A 21,452-nucleotide genomic window follows, 5' to 3' on the forward strand; every position below is an offset into this window, starting at 1 on the left:
CTGCAGCAGAACAACTACAACCTTGCCTGAGAACCTCTGGAATCTTGTTGCTTCTTCCCTTGTTCTGCATGATGTGTCTGGGTAACACGCTTGCTTCAGTCGCTTACTTGGTTTCAGAGTGACGTTAGTGCAAAAGGACACAGTTAACAGAATATAACCCGGAATGTTTGTTGACCTAACAAGTTGTCTTTTAAACTCTAGATCTCCCTTTGATCAGATAAAATAATATTATAACTTATGGTTAAAGATACCAACGTGCAACCTTATGTTTTTGTGAAAATTTTAAAACAAACTCTCAAAATAGCTGTTTATTGTCAAACTATGCTTTTGAGTTCGTTAAATAGTCGCAAGTATATTGCACTTCTCTTTCCTCCTTGTGCTGCTTATGGCTACCTCAGAAGGGCTATCAGGGAATAAAAAATGCTTACAAATGTAATCTTTGTTTACCTTGATGTATTGTAAGAATTGCAAGGGCCAAAATTTATCAGGAAAGAACACATTCCATGTAAAGGTATGCTGCTAAGAAGCTGACAATTCAATAGTCTTTTAATGCACTTTTCACTCAGTTCTAGAAAAGCACAGGTGGAAAAGCCTTTTTTTAAAAAAAATACTAATACCATAACAAGTTGAGGGTTGTTACACTAATATATCATTTTCCTTTCTAATTGCTGCTGTTTTGCAAAACGCTTACTGTATTTTTGGCTATCTTTTCAAAATAAAAATGTAACAATTGATGTTTTTCTTGTAGTTTTCAGTGATGTAAGGTGTTAAGGTTGTTTTAAGCTTAGTGTGAATTAGATTATGGAAATTAATTGTCTGAAATACTGTTTAAGAGGAATAGCTTGTCTTCCCAGCCAGAGCATTTCTTTGTTCTGGTTGTGCTGTAACTGTCTGAACAACTGTTTTTTTTCAGTAGCTAGTTCTTGTTACATTCAGGTGGTGTACGCTTACCCTTATGGCACAGTTATTTTCAGAGTATCCAAGAAATGCGGATTTAGTGTTGAATTCTCCTTGGCAGCTTTCAATTCTGTTTGTCTTGGCAGTGTGCCATAGCCCCTCAGTTGCAGGGTAGGCCAGGTTTGTAGGTGTTCTCTACGCTTCTTTTTGAAATGGCCCCATTGCATTAAAGAAAGCAAAATTCATAGGGCAAAAGAGAGAGGAAGCTTCACCTTATAGTCAGTCTACCAATAAAGGTATTCATCCTAGAAGGGGAATTAGAATCTGTAACCCGTATGTAGCCCTGGAAGTAGTTATAGGCAAACTTAATAGGAGAAATCTAAACAGGAGAACTGTAGAGATTAGGCAGGGATTTGCATGTCTGTGTTGTGGGAGGGAGCTGTTTCCTTCCTCTCCTGCCTCCTGTTCTCCACCCCGCAAACAGCATTTATGGATGTGTCTGAATTTTTGTCTCAGAACTGTTTTCAATACTTTCCTTAAATGGTAGCTTAGGATGACGTTGCATATTTTTTATACAGTTATCTCCTTTGATGAGGATAGGTCATTTTTGTCTTCATGCATGTGTGTCTATATAAGTGAAAATGCCTGAAATGTTAGAACAATGGCTTTTCATAAAGGCCAGAATTTGGAATTGTTTTTTTGTTTCTTTGTTTTGCTAAAAGAAGACAACAAATTTGCATAGTAACATGTCACAAATAAAATGCAGTAATAAAATGAGGTGTGCAAATTTCAGCTTCTAGGGAAATAACTATTCCTTTAAAGGAGAACTTCTGTTCTGGAGCCTATAACCTTTGACTTGGTACATGTACCAACAATTGAAATCTATTCTATACTTTAAAATGCAGAAGAGTGGTGGCAAGAAAGCCCAGGTAGTTACTAGCCCAGTAAGAGATGTAGTGACAAGTGACTGTCTGCGTGTCATAAACTGTACTAAGACTTTTGGAAAGGAGGCTGGTCTTGCCTCCTGCATTGGACTTACGCAGCTGCAATACTCTTCATGTTGTTTTTGCTTTACATTGTTGCTGAGGAAGCTCTGTTTTGCATTTGTGGATGCCTTAAGCTTTCAAGTAGATGACTTAAACCCAAAATTCTTACAGAAATAATACTCATTCTGAAAAGATTTTACTTATTTTTCTTTAAATCAGCGAGTGGCTTTGGCCTTATGTATCTCTAGTGGGTTTAGTTACATAATATAGATTTTCAGTGAAAAAGGAATAGGAATCAATGGAGGTTATTTTATCAGTGGCAAAGGTCAGTTGATTGTATCTTATGGCATGCACTGAAGTGGAATACTTACTAAATAAGCATCACGCTGCTCAGTCATTTCTTTCAGTTGTAATAGGAAATTTTATGATAAAATAAATTCAAGAGTTTGAAATTTAGTATAAGCAGATGGATTGAACATTTTCTGGACAACAAATGTCATTAAGAGAGCCAAGAACTTTGTGTGGTAGAATAGTGTTCAGTTGCAAAATGTACTTATTCACATGTACTGTGTGGTTAGCTCTTGTTTTTCTTTGGCATCCCCAGATATCAAATAACTTAAGGATGTTACTTAGTTTCTCTTTTGATAACTGTTTTCCATTTATAATGCTCATAAATATTTTGTCTGTCTTTTCGCAGATTTCTGAAGTTGTTTGAGCTCTGAATACTTAAAAGTTCTTCATACAGAGAAATGTCTGGCTCATATGATGATTCCGTTGGAGTAGAAGTTTCTAGTGACAGCTTCTGGGAGGTAACTTGGATCAATATTTTGATTTTATTTTTTACTCTTACTATAGAAAATCTGATTTTTGTATATTGTGAACTGTGTAGAGAACTGCAATACAAGATGCCTTTGGTTATTGTGATTTGCAGAAATAGCCTTCAGAATGGAAATGAACATTTAGGTTTTGTCCTAGTTCTGTCAAGGGTTTTTACCTGGCACAAACTTGAGGATCATCCATTTGGGTCAGAGATGCAATTCAGAATTGAACCTTTGTCAGTTTTTATTGCTGAAAAGGGGTGTGGGTGGGTAACTTTTAAAATTACCAAAGTGATCAATGTTAAATCTAAAGTGGTTAAAGGCTACTGTAAGTGTACAGAAATTACAAATGTAAGATAGTGTGTGAATGTATTGCATGTTTTCTTTTTGTGTCTAGATGCAAGTATAAACTTTTTTGAGAGAAGTTGCCTTGTGCTTATCTCAATGTGAGATTATACATGCAGAAAGATAATACAAAGCCCATTATAATATCAGTAATTTGTGCTGCCCAAATCTGAAGAAGGCTTTCAGATGTTCTGATAATTTGATTAAGCTTTAAAGAGAGCAAACTTTTTCAAGCAGAAAGCATTTAAAAAAAAATTTATTGCAAGAAAAGGAAATGTTTCACAGTGTCAGTACTGACATTAATTGTAGGTGAGTATGCTGTCCACATGAACTGTATTCAGTGGGGTAGATTTCTACCATGTGACTTGAAGCTCTTTTGAGTTTGAACTATAGCAAACATGAAAATGGCTAGGGGAAAACGTCTGAGACTATGTAAGACAGCTTGGTTTTGGTGAGCCAATTGTGCATCTTTTTAAATGAAAGCTTTTCTGGACCACTAACCTGTGTTGGTGGCGGTAGTGAGGGCATATTACATTTTGATGCAGATTTCCCCTTATTTTCCGATACCTTATCTAAAAGACATAATGCCAGTGAGATTCTTGTTTAGTAGACAGCTATCATTTTTTGAGGAGACATGTTTATTATGGTAAATGTCTATCCAATTTATTAAGATGTTGTTTTGAAATTACTGGGTGCTAAGTTTTAACCTCTTTTGTTGTTGGGGTATTCTGTAGTACATCTGCAGAGAGGATGTGGGAGCTCTACTCTTGGAGGTGTCTAAGACTCAACTGGACATGGCTCTGAGCAACCTGATCTGTCAGACCTGCTCTGAGCAGAGGCTTGGACTAGATGATATCCAGAGGTTCCTTCCAACCTCAATTAGTCTTTTCTTTTAGATTTTATTTTAAGGCAACTTTCTGGGGAGCCTTCCTTGATAGAAGTGTTTCAAAATAAAATAAGGAGGCAGTCAGGAAAAAAGAATCCTGAACCAAAGGGGTTTTTTTGGTGTGTTTGACATTTTATACTTGTCAGAAGAACTTGATTTCTGGCTATTCTATACCAAGCCATTGTCTTCAACCAAGTAATTGTGTCTGGAAGCATAAAAGATGAATGAGAATTTTGTAGACTAGTATGATTGTTTGGATAAATGTGAACTCAAGTATTTAATATTAAAGGATGATAAATGATCAGAAATAGAAATTAGGCTAAACTAGGACCTTTACAAAGCATAGCTTAAATGTATTTCATGCTTATTATAGGTGGGTTAAAAGTGTTCTTTGTGTTTGTGCTATTGGTGACATATAATATGGTAAACACTACTTCTAAATCTGTTTCTTTGAACTCTTCTGTGTATTGCTTCCAAAAGAACAGAGCTGCAGTCTGTTTCATAAGCAATGTCAGTAGGCTAATGTGTAACACATGAGTATATTTTTATTCACCCTTGAGTAAAAAAAAAAAGTCTTCAGTATTGGGATCAGTTTCTTCTTTATAGGTTCAATTATTTTCTCTACTCTTTCTCTTTTTTAATGTATAACCACAAAGTTTGTTACATTAAAATGGTCAAGACAAAAATTTTTGGATGGAATAATTAGGTTTTGGTTTTTTGTGTGTGTGTTTTGTTGGTTTGCCTTTTTCTGAAACTCAGAGTACATCAGGCTGGAATAGTAATATATTCTGTGAGTTGACTAATGCTCTCTAGAATAGGTGTGCAAGTTGCTCAAAGAGGAAAACTAGCATTGTTTAGATCATATTAGCTAGTTATATGCTAAAATCAGTTTAAAATAATCTCCAAACTTGAAGATGCAATTATATTCTTATGGAATAGTTTCAGTTCATTAAAAATTCTAGAGACCATCTTCACACTCGCTCTTCAGGGAGTAAAACAAGTTTTGGCTGCAGTAAAAAATTAATTCAAATGATATGTTAATGGCTTTTTTTCTGAAGGGACTTTAAGGGTGTTCAAAGTATTAGAAGTTTTTCTGAAAGCAGAATTGGACTTTGCATGCAATTGATGGCCATATTGAAAAACTAAACACTGAATTTCCTAAGTAAATTTCCTAAATTTACTAAGCTTTTGGCAGTTTAGCAATATAAAATGGAATATTTCACTGAACTTTAGAGTTTTGAGCATTGTATTATGTAGGAAACACTACTTGTTTTGCAGTTCCTCTGCTTTGTACTCTTTGATTCTTAGGACAAATAGAAGTTTGGGGATTTTTGTGGGAACAAACATTGATTCTTTAAAAAAACATTAATAGAGGCAGTTGTGTTCTTAGTATAGAATCATAGAATTGTTTTGGTTGGAAAAGACCTTTAAGATCATAGAGTCCAACCCTTAACCTAGCACTGCCAAGTCCAGCTCTAATAAGCACCACATCTATGGATGTTTTTAAATATCTCCAGGGTTGGTGACTCAGCCACTTCCACAGGCAGCCTGTTCCAGTGTCTGACAAAGGCTTTGTCATTATTTTAGCAAAGTGACTAAAGACTTGAAATTTCAGCATGTTGAAACTAGGTGGTATTTGAGTGAAACAGAGGGGAGGCTGTAAAAGTTTTGTAGTTGATTGGTGCTTAAAATATCACCACTGACATTTGTATTGTGGTTAAAAAAAGAAAAAGAAAAACGAAACCCAACAAAGAATAGGTTAGATGGTTTGAAAGCTAGAGCAGATTATCATGAAGCCTTGTATGTATAGCTGAAAGACTGTAGTAGGTATACCTAAATGTTTACATGACTGCACGGAGAGTTGAAAATGTGTGGTATGACGTCCCTGGCATTCTTCAGAGATGGAACTTTTATGGATACACTAAGATACTTTGAACTAAGCATGAAAAAGAGTACTCTGATATAAGCGATTTTAGAGTAATACTGAACTATTAACAGGAAGTGGTGACACAGTAGCAAATTTTAACCTTCATGCATGCTGTACTTGGTAAATTTACAGAGGCCATGTAGTTTGAGAGAATAAACATGCTTACAAAGCTGACTTAAGAAAAAAACATATATAAACTTTTCTCTCAATGGAAATAGCCAAGACAGTATATTAAGTAAAGAAATGGCTGTTTCGTTGTACTCTGATACTTATAGGATGACTCCTTATTACTGCGTATAAAACTATTCAAAAAAATGGTAGTCTTGGCAATACCCTGTTACAGTGAGAAATGTGAATAATGTGGAACTTATGTTTTGGTTGACAGAATTTAGGTGCATGTTGCATTATGTGGCAGGGAAGTGAGGGTTGTTTTGCTTTGTTTCGTTTTTAATCCTGACACTGAACAAAATGCTTGGACTAAAGGATGACATAAAGGAAGGTGGTAAAGTAACTAAAGCTGTGCTGTCCAATGCAGTGTAGCCTTGCTATAGAATATTAAGTAATTGCTTTTGTCAAAAAATAGCTTTCTTGTGATCTCTGCACTCTATTTTTCTGTGTTTCTGTGAGGGTAACTGCATTTTGACATGCATGCCTGATACTAGATTGGAATGCATTTTGGGTTATATGTACTTCTGATTATTTGAGTGAATAATTAAGGTATCCAGTAGCTTGCTTAGGCCAAGTAATGCCTTGGCAGAATGTCCCATTTAACTTAAAACCTTGCCTTTCTACAGAGAAGCCTAACAAAACAATAAGACAGGAATTATGCTTCAGATCAAGAGTTAAGATGCAGGAGGTGGTTTGCCAGGCTTCTACTGTTGGTAGAATATGAACTTAAAGGAAGTCCTGTGCAAGTCTTAATAAATTTAACTTAAGAATAACTCATCGGTGTTAATTGACATGCAGAAACTAACTGCAGGTCTGTCAAATGTAATTAGCAAAATCTTGTTTAAGTACTTCTGGTTTAGAGCAATTTTTCCAAACTAAATTTTAGTCTAAAATGTGTCTTTTTTCTGTATGTTCTCTGAAGACTGCAACTTTGAATTCTAGCCTTAATACTTCACAAAAAGGATAACTGAACTGCTTTGATCAACATGTTTTGTCTGACTTGATTAGAAAAGATGCTGTGTCTCTGGAATGCCAGTCTCAGTACTTAATGCCTCGGGTAATATGAAGTAAAGAACTCTTCATCAATTTGGAAGTTGTGTCATTACTGCAGAATTTGACATTTGCACCCTTTTCTTAGAGGATTTTAAGATATTTTACATGATAATTTTTTTCTTTGTTTTTAAAGGCAGCCTGCAGTTTGTTAAAAGCCACCTTGCTATGCTTTAGCACCACAGCTGAAAGCAGAGAATGTACTTAAATTCGGCCATGGCACAGAAGAGACAGTCTGGCAGAGTGAAATTTTGACTTTATTTCCTCACACTCCAAAATAGCTCAAATGTATTTACCTTTGGAGTGTGCTGCAAAGCCCTTTTTTTTTTCTTGAAAAACATGTAGGAAAGAGTGAGGTGGTTGGGTGTGGGACCTATCTGAAGAACTTACTGTGAAAACTGCTTTTTTGCTCACTGCTTATCTTTGAAACTAAATCACTTTTCTTTCTTGAATGTTGATGTTCTGTTGAGCTGATAAGAACTGTATTTAGTGTTGATAAACCAACTTCAAAGTTTTTGCCATTGCTGTTGATAGAAATTCCATGCAATGTTGTTGTCAGGAAATAAAGTACTTGCTTCTTAGTAGTTTTTCTGGCTGTAAAGGTGTTTGCTTTCTTTTGGAGTTGTCACTGCCTTTGCTAGGGTTCCTTATTACAAAGAAAGTTATTAGCAGTTTGATGACGTTTAAAAACGTGAATCTATAGCATATGGTTGCATGGTACTAAACTTACTGTTCTAACTTCGGCTGCGTATGTGCAGACTGTCCACAAAGCAGTTCAATGCAGGTTCCTTAATCTTTGAAGCTTTTTTTTATTAGGTTGCTATTTCAATACTGTTCATGGAAACTTCCAGTTCTGGCATTGAGAATCAAGCTCAATGCTTGAAACCCAAGACAAATAGTTATTTGTTTCTTCTAAAGACTAGTAATTTTTATTACTGTATAGATAGTGTTATAAAGTTCAGATTTGTGGTTGGGAAGTAGTTGTCTCGTTGAAAGGTAATTGGAGAAGTTGCTGTTTGGACTTGTGTTCTTGGTGTCGACTTACTGCACATCTATCAGTCAAAAAATGTGGGTAGGATGAGGCTTAGGCATAGGTAGTATCTTGTATCAGAACAGCTGATACAAAGGCATTTAGATGAGGTTCTTAGGGACATAGTTTAGTGCTAGAGTTAGGTTATGGTTGGACTCGATCCTGAGGGTCTCTTCCAACCGAAACAATTCTATGATTCTAACTGAAAAAAAAATTAAGCTTTCAGAAACATGCATCTTTCTTTAGCAGAAAATAGAAATAGCAGCAGCTTTCACAATTGAGGGTATTTTTCTGTATTTAGTTAACCCAAGCCACTACTAGAAGTTTTTCATCTTTGAGCAGGATGACAAATCCTTTTCAGGAGAACAGATCTTTTACTTTCTTCTAATTTGTTTAGGTGTTTACCAAATAAAAGTATGTTAGGAGACAGAGAATTTCATACATGTTTTTATGGAAGCTTGCATAGAAAGCAAGGAATTGCAAAATAATAAAGACATAAGAAAGGACATTCTGAAAGATAATTGCTACAAAACAGTGGAGGATTTCATCAAAGCTTCAGTTGTAGTAGTGCATTAATTTAGTTAAGAAATGGAAGCTTCTTTTTCTTTCTTCATTTTTCTAACAAGCCTCAGTGTAACTTGATACGTCTGGTTAAGTTCATGGTGCTGAGTGCAGAAATTTTTTTAAGACCAAGGAATCTTGTTAATGTGCTCCAAGAAGTAATTCCTTCACCTGTGTTACTTTGCTGACAAGGGTGGCATGCTTTGGGTAACCAAAGGTTATTGCTGATAGCCTGGAGCACGATGGCAGTAACTTTTCCAAGGGAAAACAGAAGACTTGGAACCTGATGTACAATTTGAAACCCTTTGTATTTATTTCTTATCTGTCATATGGACTCTAAGCATTTGCATGGCTGCTGTAAATATATCTCAGTTTGTCATAATCATTCATACCACTTTCTTGCATCCCAAAACAGGCTGTGGCAAAACTGGTTGGTTCCATCATTGTACTGCTTTAGTAAAATGCAAGAAATGGAAACCCTGTTGGCCTTGTTCTACTAAAGTAGTTTTGAAATGCACATTGAAGAATTTGGTATATTAATAACAAATGGAAGGCCAATTTTGTGATGCATTTTGTTAATTAAGCTCTAGCATTATGCTTGCTAATCACTATTATGGTCATATTAAAAGAAAAATGCCTTGAGCAAGTTGAGACCAATGCTATTGTTCACTTAGATACCTGTGAAGGTAAGAAAGGTGATGAGTAAGCATTTCCAGAGATCAAAGTAGAAGTGTGTGCATCTCTTGCAAGATAACACATCAAAAGAAAGCTACCCTGCCTGTGGAGGCATTTGTTTTTAATGAGCCATAGGCCCTTCACAGGCTGTGTGCCACTTGTACACGTGTGTTCTTACTCCCCCTTACTTTCTGCTAGCATCAGCAAATATGGAGCTCTCTCCATTTATTGCAGGGGTGTTTAACTGCCCTGTGAAAACACCTACTCATCCACACAACATAGCCATTCTGAACAGCTGCTGTAACAGCAAGTGGCATTAGCTCTATGAATTTAGGCCTGTGACTGATTCCTATGGAGAACAGGACCTGGCATGCATTTTGAGGTGCTGAGCACATGGCTTTCATTGCATTCTGAAGTATTTGCTGAGATATCCACTAGCAAGAGAATTTCAGTTTATTCAGAAAGGGGAAGCTGGTCCCCTATGTACTATGGGTGAATCAAATTTGGCCACCATATGCATGCCTATTCTCCCCAGAGCAAGGCCCAAACCCACCACTCTGGATAGCACAGGCAGCTGGTATGGGACATGCCTCCCACAAACTGCATTATAAGCTGTCTGCTCAGATGGTCCTATTCCTGTCCCTTTGGTATTCCTGATATCTGTGCTTCATGCCTACTGCTGACAGCCAACATCTGCATGAGAGATCTATTGAGGGGGTGTGTGTGGGATGCAGGGAACTTAAGAGGGAGAAGCTCTCCAAACTCACTCTTGAATGTTGAAAAAGTGTTCCTATGTTGAGGGATTTCAGTTACTTGTCAACAAATGCTTTTTGCTGATGAAACAGACTGTTCTGTTTTGCTTTTTCATTTTAAAAATATTTGGACTCTGCAATAGTAGATTTCTGTCATATCTCCTATATGCTCTTTTTTTTTTTTCCTTCCAACATGGAGCAACATCATGTTCTCCATTAATATTGCCAGGTGTTTGCTCACAGGTATGTTTGGCTTCAGATTTTGTCAGTTTAAGAGCTTCCTTGAGATTTTTCTTGCAACCAGTGGTGCATTTATACAGCTAAACTTAAACTTACACGGAGCTAGTACTCATAGGTACTTGAACTGTGTATGTGTCAAGTAGGTACCAAGATAATTACTTTTATTTACAAAACCCCCACAACATTACACATGTTAATGCTGGTTGAAATGTTTGGAAACTTCCTGTTTGACATAGCTGGAAAGAAATTGTAGTCATGGTTAAATGGAATGCTGGAAATAGTGTGTCCTCATATTGGCCATCAGTATGCGTAGGTTTGATGATGAGCCTTCAAAGTGCGTTATTGTGTTTCCTGCCTAGGAATATTTGCCCATAAAAAAGAGCCTTATTGTATGCTACGCTGACTGACTTTCTTTCAAATATTTCCAGTTCATGAAGGCTGACTGGCTATGAATAAGCTAGGCAAGCCTGGAAAAAGAGTTGACATCAAATCTTACTTCAGGCATTTGAAACTCCTGAAATATTTGTGGTTATAGCAATTATCATGATACACCAGAATTAACTGGCTGGAGTTTAGCAATAGCTGAATGTGGCCACCTTCTAGGCTGCTAACAAATTAAAATACCCTTAAACCATTCAATGTACCAGAAAAACCTGCTAAGTGTGTTTAACCCTTTATAGACTTTTGTCCTCCTCTGTGAATAAGTTAAAAAAAAGTTTATTAGTTGAGGTAAGGGAGGCTAGATAATTTGACTCTCCCCTTGTGTATAGTGTTGTGAAATTGTAAAATAATGAGGTTGTAAGCTCTTAAATATTCCCATTAAAGATCACATCAGTGGCAGTGCATGGCTACTTTAGTACAGCGGTGGTCACAAAGGAGACTGACTGGACTGCTGATTATACCATACTAAATGCCTCATCACGGTGTGCTTGTGTGCTTTTCTCTGGTTATTACATATTTGGAAAAGGATTTGAGGTGACATTGCTGTGTTTGTGCACAAGAGGAAATATCAAAATGAGAAGGAATGTTTTCTTGACTAAGCACAATGGAGATCTGAAGGCATCTATAATGCCTACAGGAGATATAAATGGGGCAAAATTGGATCAACCGAGACTTAGTAGCAAAGTTCAGTTTTTTGCAGTGGAAAAGGGGAAACTGGTGGTTAACTTATAAAAGGTGGGGAGGGGGCAAAACTGAATCACAATTTTCATAGAATTCACTGATTGCATCAAGAAAGTGACTATTATAGTGGTATTTTGAAGAAATAAACTCCTTGGCTTATTTTCTTTTGAAGTGTTTCTGGCAACTAAGGGTAAACAGCAACTGAATTTATGCAATAAAATGTCTCAGGTAAAGTGTTGATGCTAAAACGAAAGCAGGATACAGTTTTAAAATATCTCTCATCCTTCTTGAAGCTGTAAGAAAGTTTATAATCTTACAGTTTACCTTACTGAAACAAATGTTTCATTTGTAGAACAAGGAAACTAATAACTTCATGTCTTAGGTGTCTGCTCTCTAACAAGTAATAGCCCAGTGCTGAGAATGATCAGAAGGTTATTCTAACTAGCAAAATCATATGTTTGTGCTGAGCAGAGCTAATTGAGAAATCTGAAAATCGCAAGGTATTACGTAAACATGACTCTGACTGAAACAAAACCAGATATTCTTTTTTTTTTTTTTTCTGGTGGGTTGCTACAAATAAAAGAATTTGTCATTTTTGTTTTAGCTCAAATACTTCTTGTGAAGGGGAAGGGGGAAGTCATGCAGAACGTTTGCAGTCTACCTCAGGAAACTGGAGAAAATAGTCTTGAATAAAAGAATGTATTAAGTCATATTTTTCTTCTCCAGAATTCAGAGTGTCTTTACTGTGTTTGTAGGTTTTTAATCGTTCTAGCTTATCTACAGTCGGTAGTAGTTCATTAGCTACTTTAACACTAGAGTTCCCTTTACTTGGCTTTGTGGTCTAAATACCTTGTGCTGTCATTCCTCTGAGTCTGCCTTCTACAGTGGAGGCTGCACATTCCACTTCTCAAAAAAATTTGTCACTGTAGTGTCCATAACTTAAAATGCATATTTTTTAATAAACCACTATGTTTATTAAATGCCAAGTATATCACTTATGTTTTTTATCATGGATCACAGAAAAATGCTGTATTTCCAAAATGGTAGCATTTCCCTTAAGGCATGAAATTTTAGTATGATGTCTAAAATACCTTAAACTACTGTTTCATAAATCAAGTTAATGTGTTGGTTTTTGTTGTTGGTGATGGGTTGGTTGGTTTGTTTGGTTTTGGTTTTTTGTGTTTGTTTTTTGTTTGTTTTGTTTTTTCCCCCTTGAAAATATTAGTGTAAAAGGCTTTCTTTGGAATACAAGGTTGTTATTTTCTAGTATTGGAGGTCTGGTTCTTTCTACCTTCTAAACTGTGATGCTAATTCCTTCAGTCCTCCTGTGGAGAAGGAGGTAGCATGGGTGAATTATCTGTGGTCTGCACACAGGCCTTTCAAGGTGGCCTTATGTGATACTAGTGAGTGAACCATCATAGGTAAGCTGAATGCAGTTCTCTGAATACCTAGCCTGAGATTTGGCAACTGCTAGTTATTACCATGAAGTTAGAATTTGCTCAGACAACACAAAATGAAAGCATTAAGAATACCATGAGGCAGCCAGCTCCCATTCAATAGTAGCATTTAAAATGCTAATTTAATAGTGAAACTTTATGAAAGGAAATGTTTGTGCTAGAGACATAAATCCCTGGGCGCATAAGTGGAGACACAAATTGATGCTAATATAAGGCTTCAGTAGTTGTGCCAAGCAAGCATAACCTGTTTTAACCATCTGCCTGGCTGTGAACCTACAGGTGGAGTGATTTTGAGCAAATGAATGATTTGCCCTTCCATTACAAAAGCCGTAGAAAATATTCTTTGAGGTACTTAATTTCCTTAATTCTCTGATTACTTATTTGTATTATATTTGTTTGAGTACCTTGTTAGTTTGAAACTGCGTACTTCTCAATTTCTATTTCTCCTGAAGATGAGAGGTTATTTTTCATACTTTCTTGCTAATAGATGAAATCTGTTTTGGTGTGGATGCATTGACTCTCTTGATTTTTGGTGTCAGCTTCTTTGTGATGCTTTTTATCTTCAATTATCTTGTGACTTATTCTTAAAGGCACAGAATGTGTGTGCACTTTTTTTACATTATTTAGACAAATCAGTGGCTGCTAACTAATGCTTTTCTTAGATGCTACCTAAATTTCTTTCATCTGTTGAAATGGATCTAATCCAAAACCAAAACCAAGCCCAAATGAATGCTTTGAGGCCGCTGTCTAAAGGAATTGTTTTTTGTCCCTTTATTGATGGTTTCGATTTCCCCCCCATCTAGCTTTGATGAGGAGTCCTTACATATGTCTGTATTTATCAGCATAGTCACTTATTTTTCCAGCACTTAAGAGTATTTCCCTGTATACTTCAAGGAGTTTTTCCTCAAGCAGATGGCTTGCATGTACATCTGCTGACAAAATTCTGAATAAATGAGAACCTAAATGTTGGGTGGTTCCCTGTATTTAAGATATGAATCGGATATGATTCAAATGTAAAAATTACAAACAAGCTTTAAGTATTCAAATGTTTAATCTACTGCTTTATTGCTAATCTTTTTTCTTCAGTCAGGTGCTTCGGGCAGATAAGAAGTCGACTGTGATATTTAATAGGCTGTGCAAATTCTTTTAACCAAGTTCTTACGTCTTGTTTAATGTTTACAAAAGCCAACCTGGGTGACCTTGAAATCAGTGGAAATATTACTCTAGGAGCAGTATCAGGCTTCTTTTTTTTCCCCCTTCAGTCATCTGATTGGTGATTCCATGTTGGTGTGTACACAAAGTGAAAGGGGGTGGAGGGTAATTATATAATGGATTTTCATTATATAGTGAACACTTTTCTCCATATCCTCATCCTTTTGTATCTTGCACATTCAGCAACCGTGTTTGTTTTTCTTTAGAATTCACAAGTTAATTCTAGGTATGGGAACTCCATGTCATTGTCCGCATCTTTCTACATTAAATTCTACAATATACTTTTGAAATAGTTGCTATTGAGTTTGGCAGCAGTGAAGCACAGCTGTAACAAAGGGCACATCTTGTCTCTGTTGTATATATAAAGGTTATGGTTTGTCCATACTGTATTCTTAAACTATATTATGCTTGTTGTAATACTCCTTTGCATGTCTTTGCAGTTTTATTAATCCTGAAAGATTAAACACAACATAAAATTAAGACATTAGGTACTTAATAATAAGCATGGCAGAGGGAAATACTGTATTTGTGTTAAAAATCTTGCTTATCTGAAACATTACCAAGCAATAATAATGCAGAACAATTGTGATGACTGCCCACAATTACACTGCAGGACTAATACAATGTAACAAAGCTTTCACTTTTAAATTTAATAACTTTTTACGGGAGAACTCATGGCCTTTGTGGAGTTGTTGCAATTTGGTTTCAAGATTAATTGGGAAATGCCTTATGCTACGATTGATTAATTCTTGCTAGTAGATTACCTTGCTCCTACGTAACACTGTTTGTGTTAGAGATTTATCTTGTCTTCAGAGCTTTCAAGCAAGTGTTGTTAAGTATTTGTCTCTTTATAGGTTGGAAATTACAAGCGGACAGTAAAACGAATTGATGATGGTCACAGACTTTGCAATGACCTTATGAACTGTATTCACGAACGGGCACGAATAGAGAAGGTCTATGCTCAGCAGCTTACAGAATGGGCAAAAAGGTGGAAACAGCTTGTGGAAAAAGGTAATACACTCTGATTTTGAACTCTGAAAACTTTCTCAAATTGAAGAAATGTTTCTATATATCTTTGTTTTGGTAAGTACAAAGTAGAAATTTTGTACTTTTTTGCCTACAATGGAGCCTTTGCAAAAGACTCAATAATTTAAGAAATGATCAAGCTTTTCTTAATGAAAAACAAACAAAACCCTGCTCCTTTGCTAGTTTGCTTGTTACTGAAGCAGATGAATCTTGCCTCCAGTGTTGAGGTATCCAAATAGATTCAGTTCTAGAGAAAAGACTGTTAGACAAGTGTATCTGAATAAGGGGGCAGTGGTTATGGGAGAAAGACTAGTAATAAAAGACCTAGACATTGCTCTAATGGAAAGCTAATCTGATATTATTTTAATATATTCTGAAATAGTTTGTCCTTTCCTGGTTATCCACGCTTGAAAAATAAGTATGTTGAGAAATTGAAGGCAGTTCAAAGAGGAGCTAACAGGTGGAATACTGAGAATCATGGTACAGGGAGAAAGAGGCCAGAATAAATGATTATTATTTCTTCTGGTGTAAAAAAACTTTAATATTTTAAGTTTATCTGAAAATAAACTGTTCCCTTTTCTAGGTTTGCGTCAATATTGCTGTTTACAAGTGAATATAAGTAAATAGCTTCAGGTAGTTTCTTGGAAATATAAGTTCCATGTGGGTAATGGTTACTGAGAATGACACTTTCTGTTGTGTTTAGGCCCACAGTATGGAACAGTAGAAAGGGCTTGGTGTGCTTTTATGTCAGAAGCTGAAAAAGTGAGTGAACTACATCTAGAAGTAAAAGGTTCACTGATGAATGAAGACTTTGAAAAAATCAAGAACTGGCAGAAGGAAGCCTTTCATAAGCAAATGATGGGAGGATTTAAGGAAACCAAAGAAGCAGAAGATGGATTTAGGAAAGCTCAGAAACCCTGGGCAAAAAAGCTGAAAGAGGTACAGCAGTAGATTATGTATTAGATATCCTGTGTTACAATATATTAATGTCTTGAATCTCTATAAGGGAGTAAACTCCCTATTCTCTCTGCTGGACCCTCCTTTCTCAAAAAGATCTCTTGCTTTCTGTCCTCTTCTGAAAATAAGTATTTTTCTCTTGGTCTCTACTAATCTTGATGACTTGAGTGAAAATCTGCAAAAACTGGAATTTAAGCTATCATTTTAACAATGTCTGATTTTGTGCATTTGAAAGTTAAGAATTGCTCAAAGAAATGAGCAGGGAGAAAACATGGTTTTTTTCCCTCTCATGTAACATTATTCTTAAATAACAGGTTTGTAGAAGAAGGGGAGCAGGAGAACATGGGCATGAGGAAAAAGTGTTCTCTTGGGGACTTCCTGTAAACCTTTCTTGAGTCTGTTCCACGCTTCTCTAAGCTGTATGAGTGTCATTTCTTGTATGGTGAGAGAATGCTGATTTGTAAGTACTACAATAATTTCCTACTTTGTAGGTGGAAGCTGCAAAGAAAGCATACCATGCAGCCTGCAAGGAGGAGAAACTGGCTGTATCCAGAGAAACAAACAGCAAAGCTGATCCAGCACTAAATCCTGAACAACTTAAGAAATTACAAGACAAAGTGGAGAGGAGCAAACAAGATGTACTAAAGGTATGCTCTATGCTAAGATACTGTTAATATGCAGGGTTTTTAACCTACAGCTCGTGCATATTTAAGCTTTTTTTCTTCCTTAATGCGCTGTGGGCTGCAGTGCAGCTCACTTTCAGTTACAGTCCTATAACAAAATGTAGAGTTTTCTCCAAAGCATGTTATTGCCAAGTTATTCTTCAGTGAAGAACAGATAATGCGTTCCCTCTCTTTCATGTCAGTACTTTCACCAGTGAAGGAAGCAGAATAAGACAGCGAACTTGTAGGACCGAGTTCTACTTGTTCAGCTGTGAGGACTGAGTTATGTCTCTTGAGAGGCTGTGAGATAGGTGCTTAAAGCTTGCTGACAACATCTAAACTCGTAGTCATTCTTGACTGCAGAATGTATTTTTTAAGAAAGTAAACTGACATAATCCATTTAAATAAAAATAAATACAATTGTGGAAATGCCGTACTGTTGCCTAGTTTGGTTTATCTCTTTAGTGGGCTGCTCTCAAAAGGCTTTCCTAGTGTGACTTTCTTCAAAGACATCTTTTCCCTCTGAGGATGCTGTTCTGTGATCTGGAAGACTGATGTTACACTGAGTGGGATATTTCAGTTCCTGTCTCTGGACTACTTCTGTAATTGAGTGTTAGAGTCTGAGGTTCTATCTGTTAACTGACCTGAGAGGGTATGCAATTTATGTTTATGGGCATGTATACAATGTTTGTTTTTTGGTCATAACTCGAAGTTGACTATGTAAATTGCTGAAGGGGAAAAGACAACACTTTAAAATTATTTGGAGATCATTAAATAAGGAACCTGTAACTTAAGACTGCCTGCTCTGATTTACTCTGTGGTTTCTTTGATTTTTATCTTTAATATTAATATTAATGTTTGTCATGGTTTATGTTAAAAAGCCAGAGGAGAGGCTTAGAACTTTATTGTAACTGTTCTGTAATTTTATTAGATAACTCTCATCGTAACCTAACACAGGTACAGTGCTCATGAAAAAAGACTGCAATTTGGGAATTTCTGGTCTGAATCCTGGCCATAACTACATTGATAAGTCTGTTATGTAGGGTAGTAATAAAATACATTGCTAATTTTTTGTTTTCCATCCCCAGACAAAAGAAAAGTATGAAAAATCACTGAAAGAATTAGATAATGCCACTCCTCAATATATGGAAAACATGGAGCAGGTGTTTGAACAGTGTCAACAGTTTGAGGAAAAACGCTTACGTTTCTTTCGAGAAGTGTTACTGGAAGTTCAAAAGCACCTTGACTTGTCTAATGTTGCAAGGTAAAACTGTAAGCCTTCAAACTTAATGCTTAATACTTTTAGTGAAAAGTAATCCATACTTCAAGTAGATCAGAGTTTGGAATCTGATTTGTTTCTATTGTATTTCTTCAATTTGTTTAAAGTGTAACTGAAAGAAAATCATTCTTTGTTTTGTCTAAGATCGTATCAGCATCTATCCCTAACATTTGCTAGATTTTTTTTTTTTAACATGGGGTTAAATGAACCAAGAAACCCTCATTCTTTTTGTATTTTTATAGTCAAATGTGTCCCAGTTAGAAAGGATTCAGAGCTTGCAGTCAACAAAATGCTGGGTCAAAGGCTAGAAAAGGAGGGTTTTAGTGTATTATGTGTCTTGAATGTTTGGAGAACAAGCTAGAATTTATTAGTGTGAGGCAGCATGAACTTCATAGCATAAACATCTATAGTTAAAATATGAGAGCTCAGTCTAAAGGAATTACCTTAACTAGGGGATAAATGTTAAAGATGATTGGTTGTGACTGATGCTGAACTGTTGCCCACCTTAATTTTAAAGTCTGCTTTTTATACTTTACAAAGTATATAGAAAGCATGTCTTGCAATTCTTTCTGCATGACCTTCCTCACTATATTCCAAGAAATCTAAACTTCTGCTAGGGAACTCGAAGCTCATTCAGCTGATTTTGTCAGTCCATGTGGCACGTCATCAACTACTACAGGCTGTTTTGATACTAAGCTACTTCAGTATGTCAGCAAAACAATGTTTACAGAGTTTTTGTTTTCTCTTGCATTTGGGAAGACTGGAATACTTGCAGCAAATACTGTACCATAAGTGGAACTTTGCATGCCACTTGTAACAGCAGAGATTCATGTGCACTCTGGTGCTTCAGTTAAGAGGAGAAAAGTGTACTCCTGCCTGGCAGCTCATTTCTGTTCTCTCTTCTGCTAGTGACAAAACTCTAATGGTAATAAAACAAGTGCAATTAAGGAGGTGATCAAGGTAACCTAGGGCAAGAAGAATCTGCTTTGGTTTGAACCCTGATCAGTGTTTCAAATTGACTTGCTATGCAGTCACACCAATGTTAGTGCTAGCATAAGTGAAACGGGTGACACAGGGGCAAGAACAAATACAGAGGAAGCAATAGGTAAGGGCAAGATCACTTATTGTAGCATCATTATAATTTTGGGCTGCTTCAAAGTTCTTATGGAACCACTGTGGAAGACAGGTTCTTTCTACTATCAGAGTAGATAGTTAAAATTGCTGCCAATTTGAATTCCATTTAATCAGCTTGAAAGAAACTACAGAAGAGGAAAAAAAGATAAGTAGTTGACTTAAAGGGCAAGGTTGGGGGAAGACTACAGAAGATGACAAATTGCTTTTAAGATACTTAGGAGGTTCAGGATTGGTGTCTTATGGTATATTAATAAGAAACAAACAAATAACTGTTAGGAAAAAGCTCTAGGGATAAAGCAACTGTAACTGTTTATCTATTTGCTTATCTCTGCCTCTTTGAATACACAGAGATGAAGTGTAGAAAAAATGCCTATAAGAAAGAGTGATTTCTAACTTGAGACTAATCATGCTGAAGAAGACAGTCCAGAAAATAGCCCTGCCCTGTTTTCTACAGATGTAGACCTCCAGTTTATTGTTGATTTAACTGATGGCTAGTGAGTGATCCAAAATTATTCCCTTTCTCAAAAGACATGCCTTTCTATTGCTTAAATACATTCAAAGAACCACTGATGTGGAAAAAAAATATCCATACCACATACATTTTAAAGCAGTCAAGTAACATACAGAAATTGAGAAATTTGAAGTCCTTGTAACTGGAGTCCTTGACAATGTAGCACCAATGAATTCTAGTTCTAAACTTTGTGTGACTTGGTCTGGCAGGGTTCTTCCAAATTCACTCTAGCTTGGAGAGAGACTAGCAGTTCTGTGTCTTATTTGAAGCTTTGTGGCTGGTGTGTTAAGATCTCTTTGTACTCCAAGTTCCATGTTCTATCATATTGAGGTTTTTTTGTGTAAAACAATTTTATTTGTAGTCACAGGCTACAGAGCGAATACATCATGTGCATGGTCTAGGATCAGGGAATCAAAGTTATATCTGCAACATGACTTCGTTTACATTTGTGAAAACTCAATGAAAAAGAATTCGAGATAAGTAGTGAAGTTCTTTTTTGTAGTATTTGATATTTTGTATAAACAGTGCAGTTAGTAAAATCATGGAGTACCTAAAACAATAAAAGCAGTTAGCAGATATTACATCTGCATAGGGAAATGTTTAACCCATTTAATTCTGCTTCAGGTTTGAGATTTTTACTTTTATAATGACTTAATTCTCATTGGATTAAGACAGGAGATTTCACAGAATACTATGGACTTCTCACAAAAACAGTTTCTACTGTCTTGTAGGCAAGCTTTTAAATTCAGGAAACTTCAAGATTGGCATTCAGTAATCTAAATACATTCCTATGTAAATTCTGTATTTAATGACAGCCAATTAAGTTACTTTACACAAGAGTCATAATTTTAAAAACTGACAAATAAGGATTTAATGTTTTTGTGAACTTTTAGCACACTTATGTGTTGGACTGCTCTTCCTTTTTTTACAGGCATTTAATAGGTCTGCCAGAGTTTTAAAAAGTCTGTCTTGCTGTAAGATTTTCAATACTGTTGTAAACTTTGATATTTTTTGTTTTTAATCTAACTAGGTGATTTGCCATGTTTCTAAATGTTAAATTAAATTTGAAGACAAATTTGTTTTGCAGTTACAAAAATATCTACCGTGAGCTGGAACAGAATATCAAAACAGCAGATGCTGTTGAAGACTTGCGGTGGTTTAGAGCAAATCAAGGTCCAGGCATGTCAATGAATTGGCCTCAGTTCGAGGTAAGGTCACAGTACTTAAAACCCAGATTTGTTTTGTTTATTTTTTCTTTTTCTTTTTTGGTCATATACCTTTCTGGAGTAACTTTTAAATTCAGGCTTCTAGCTGGGACTTTTTTTGTTTTTACGAGTTATAGTAGTTTTCTTCCCTTGATTTTCATTGGGTTCTCCTCATCCCCCAACTTTTGGGGGTGATTATATCAGGCATTTATTTAACCAGAAAAGGGGTAAAACAAAAGCTCTGTTGTGGGTTTGGTGGGTTTTTTTAAGCTAAAGGCATTACTGAAGTCATTTTTAAGCCATAGTTTAGTTGATAAACTTCTGACACCTGTATATGTTATCCTGTAGGTTTTACTTCTCCCCTTTGGTGTCAGACTTCAATCTGAATTTCCTTGCTATAAGCAGCTAATTATAGTGTAGGCAGCAAAGACTCTGAAAAAGTTTGAACTAAATACTTCAATCAGCCCTAAAAAATTGGTATTTATAAAACCCAACAAGTGTTTTCAATAGTGTTACATGAAAAAGGTTCGTCTTTAACCAGCTAGTAATTTG

General features: G+C 36.0%; 1 protein-coding gene across 3 annotated transcripts in view; it reads left to right on the forward strand.

Annotated features, from left to right (window-relative positions):
- PACSIN2 (protein kinase C and casein kinase substrate in neurons 2) overlaps nucleotides 1-21,452 on the forward strand; it is a 61,882-nt gene that overhangs the window by 31,386 nt on the left and 9,044 nt on the right. For all 3 annotated transcript variants that reach the window (XM_082050782.1, XM_082050784.1, XM_082050783.1), the window contains exons 2-7: nucleotides 2,581-2,692; nucleotides 14,981-15,137; nucleotides 15,856-16,091; nucleotides 16,601-16,756; nucleotides 17,860-18,035; nucleotides 20,783-20,903. In XM_082050782.1, the coding sequence (XP_081906908.1) occupies nucleotides 2,633-2,692; nucleotides 14,981-15,137; nucleotides 15,856-16,091; nucleotides 16,601-16,756; nucleotides 17,860-18,035; nucleotides 20,783-20,903 (906 nt within the window). In that variant the 5' untranslated portion in view covers nucleotides 2,581-2,632. The remainder of the gene's footprint in view (nucleotides 1-2,580; nucleotides 2,693-14,980; nucleotides 15,138-15,855; nucleotides 16,092-16,600; nucleotides 16,757-17,859; nucleotides 18,036-20,782; nucleotides 20,904-21,452) is intronic.

The sequence above is a fragment of the Streptopelia decaocto genome (assembly GCF_964273445.1).
Source record: "Streptopelia decaocto genome assembly, chromosome: 1".
In the NCBI taxonomy this organism is placed as follows: domain Eukaryota; kingdom Metazoa; phylum Chordata; class Aves; order Columbiformes; family Columbidae; genus Streptopelia; species Streptopelia decaocto.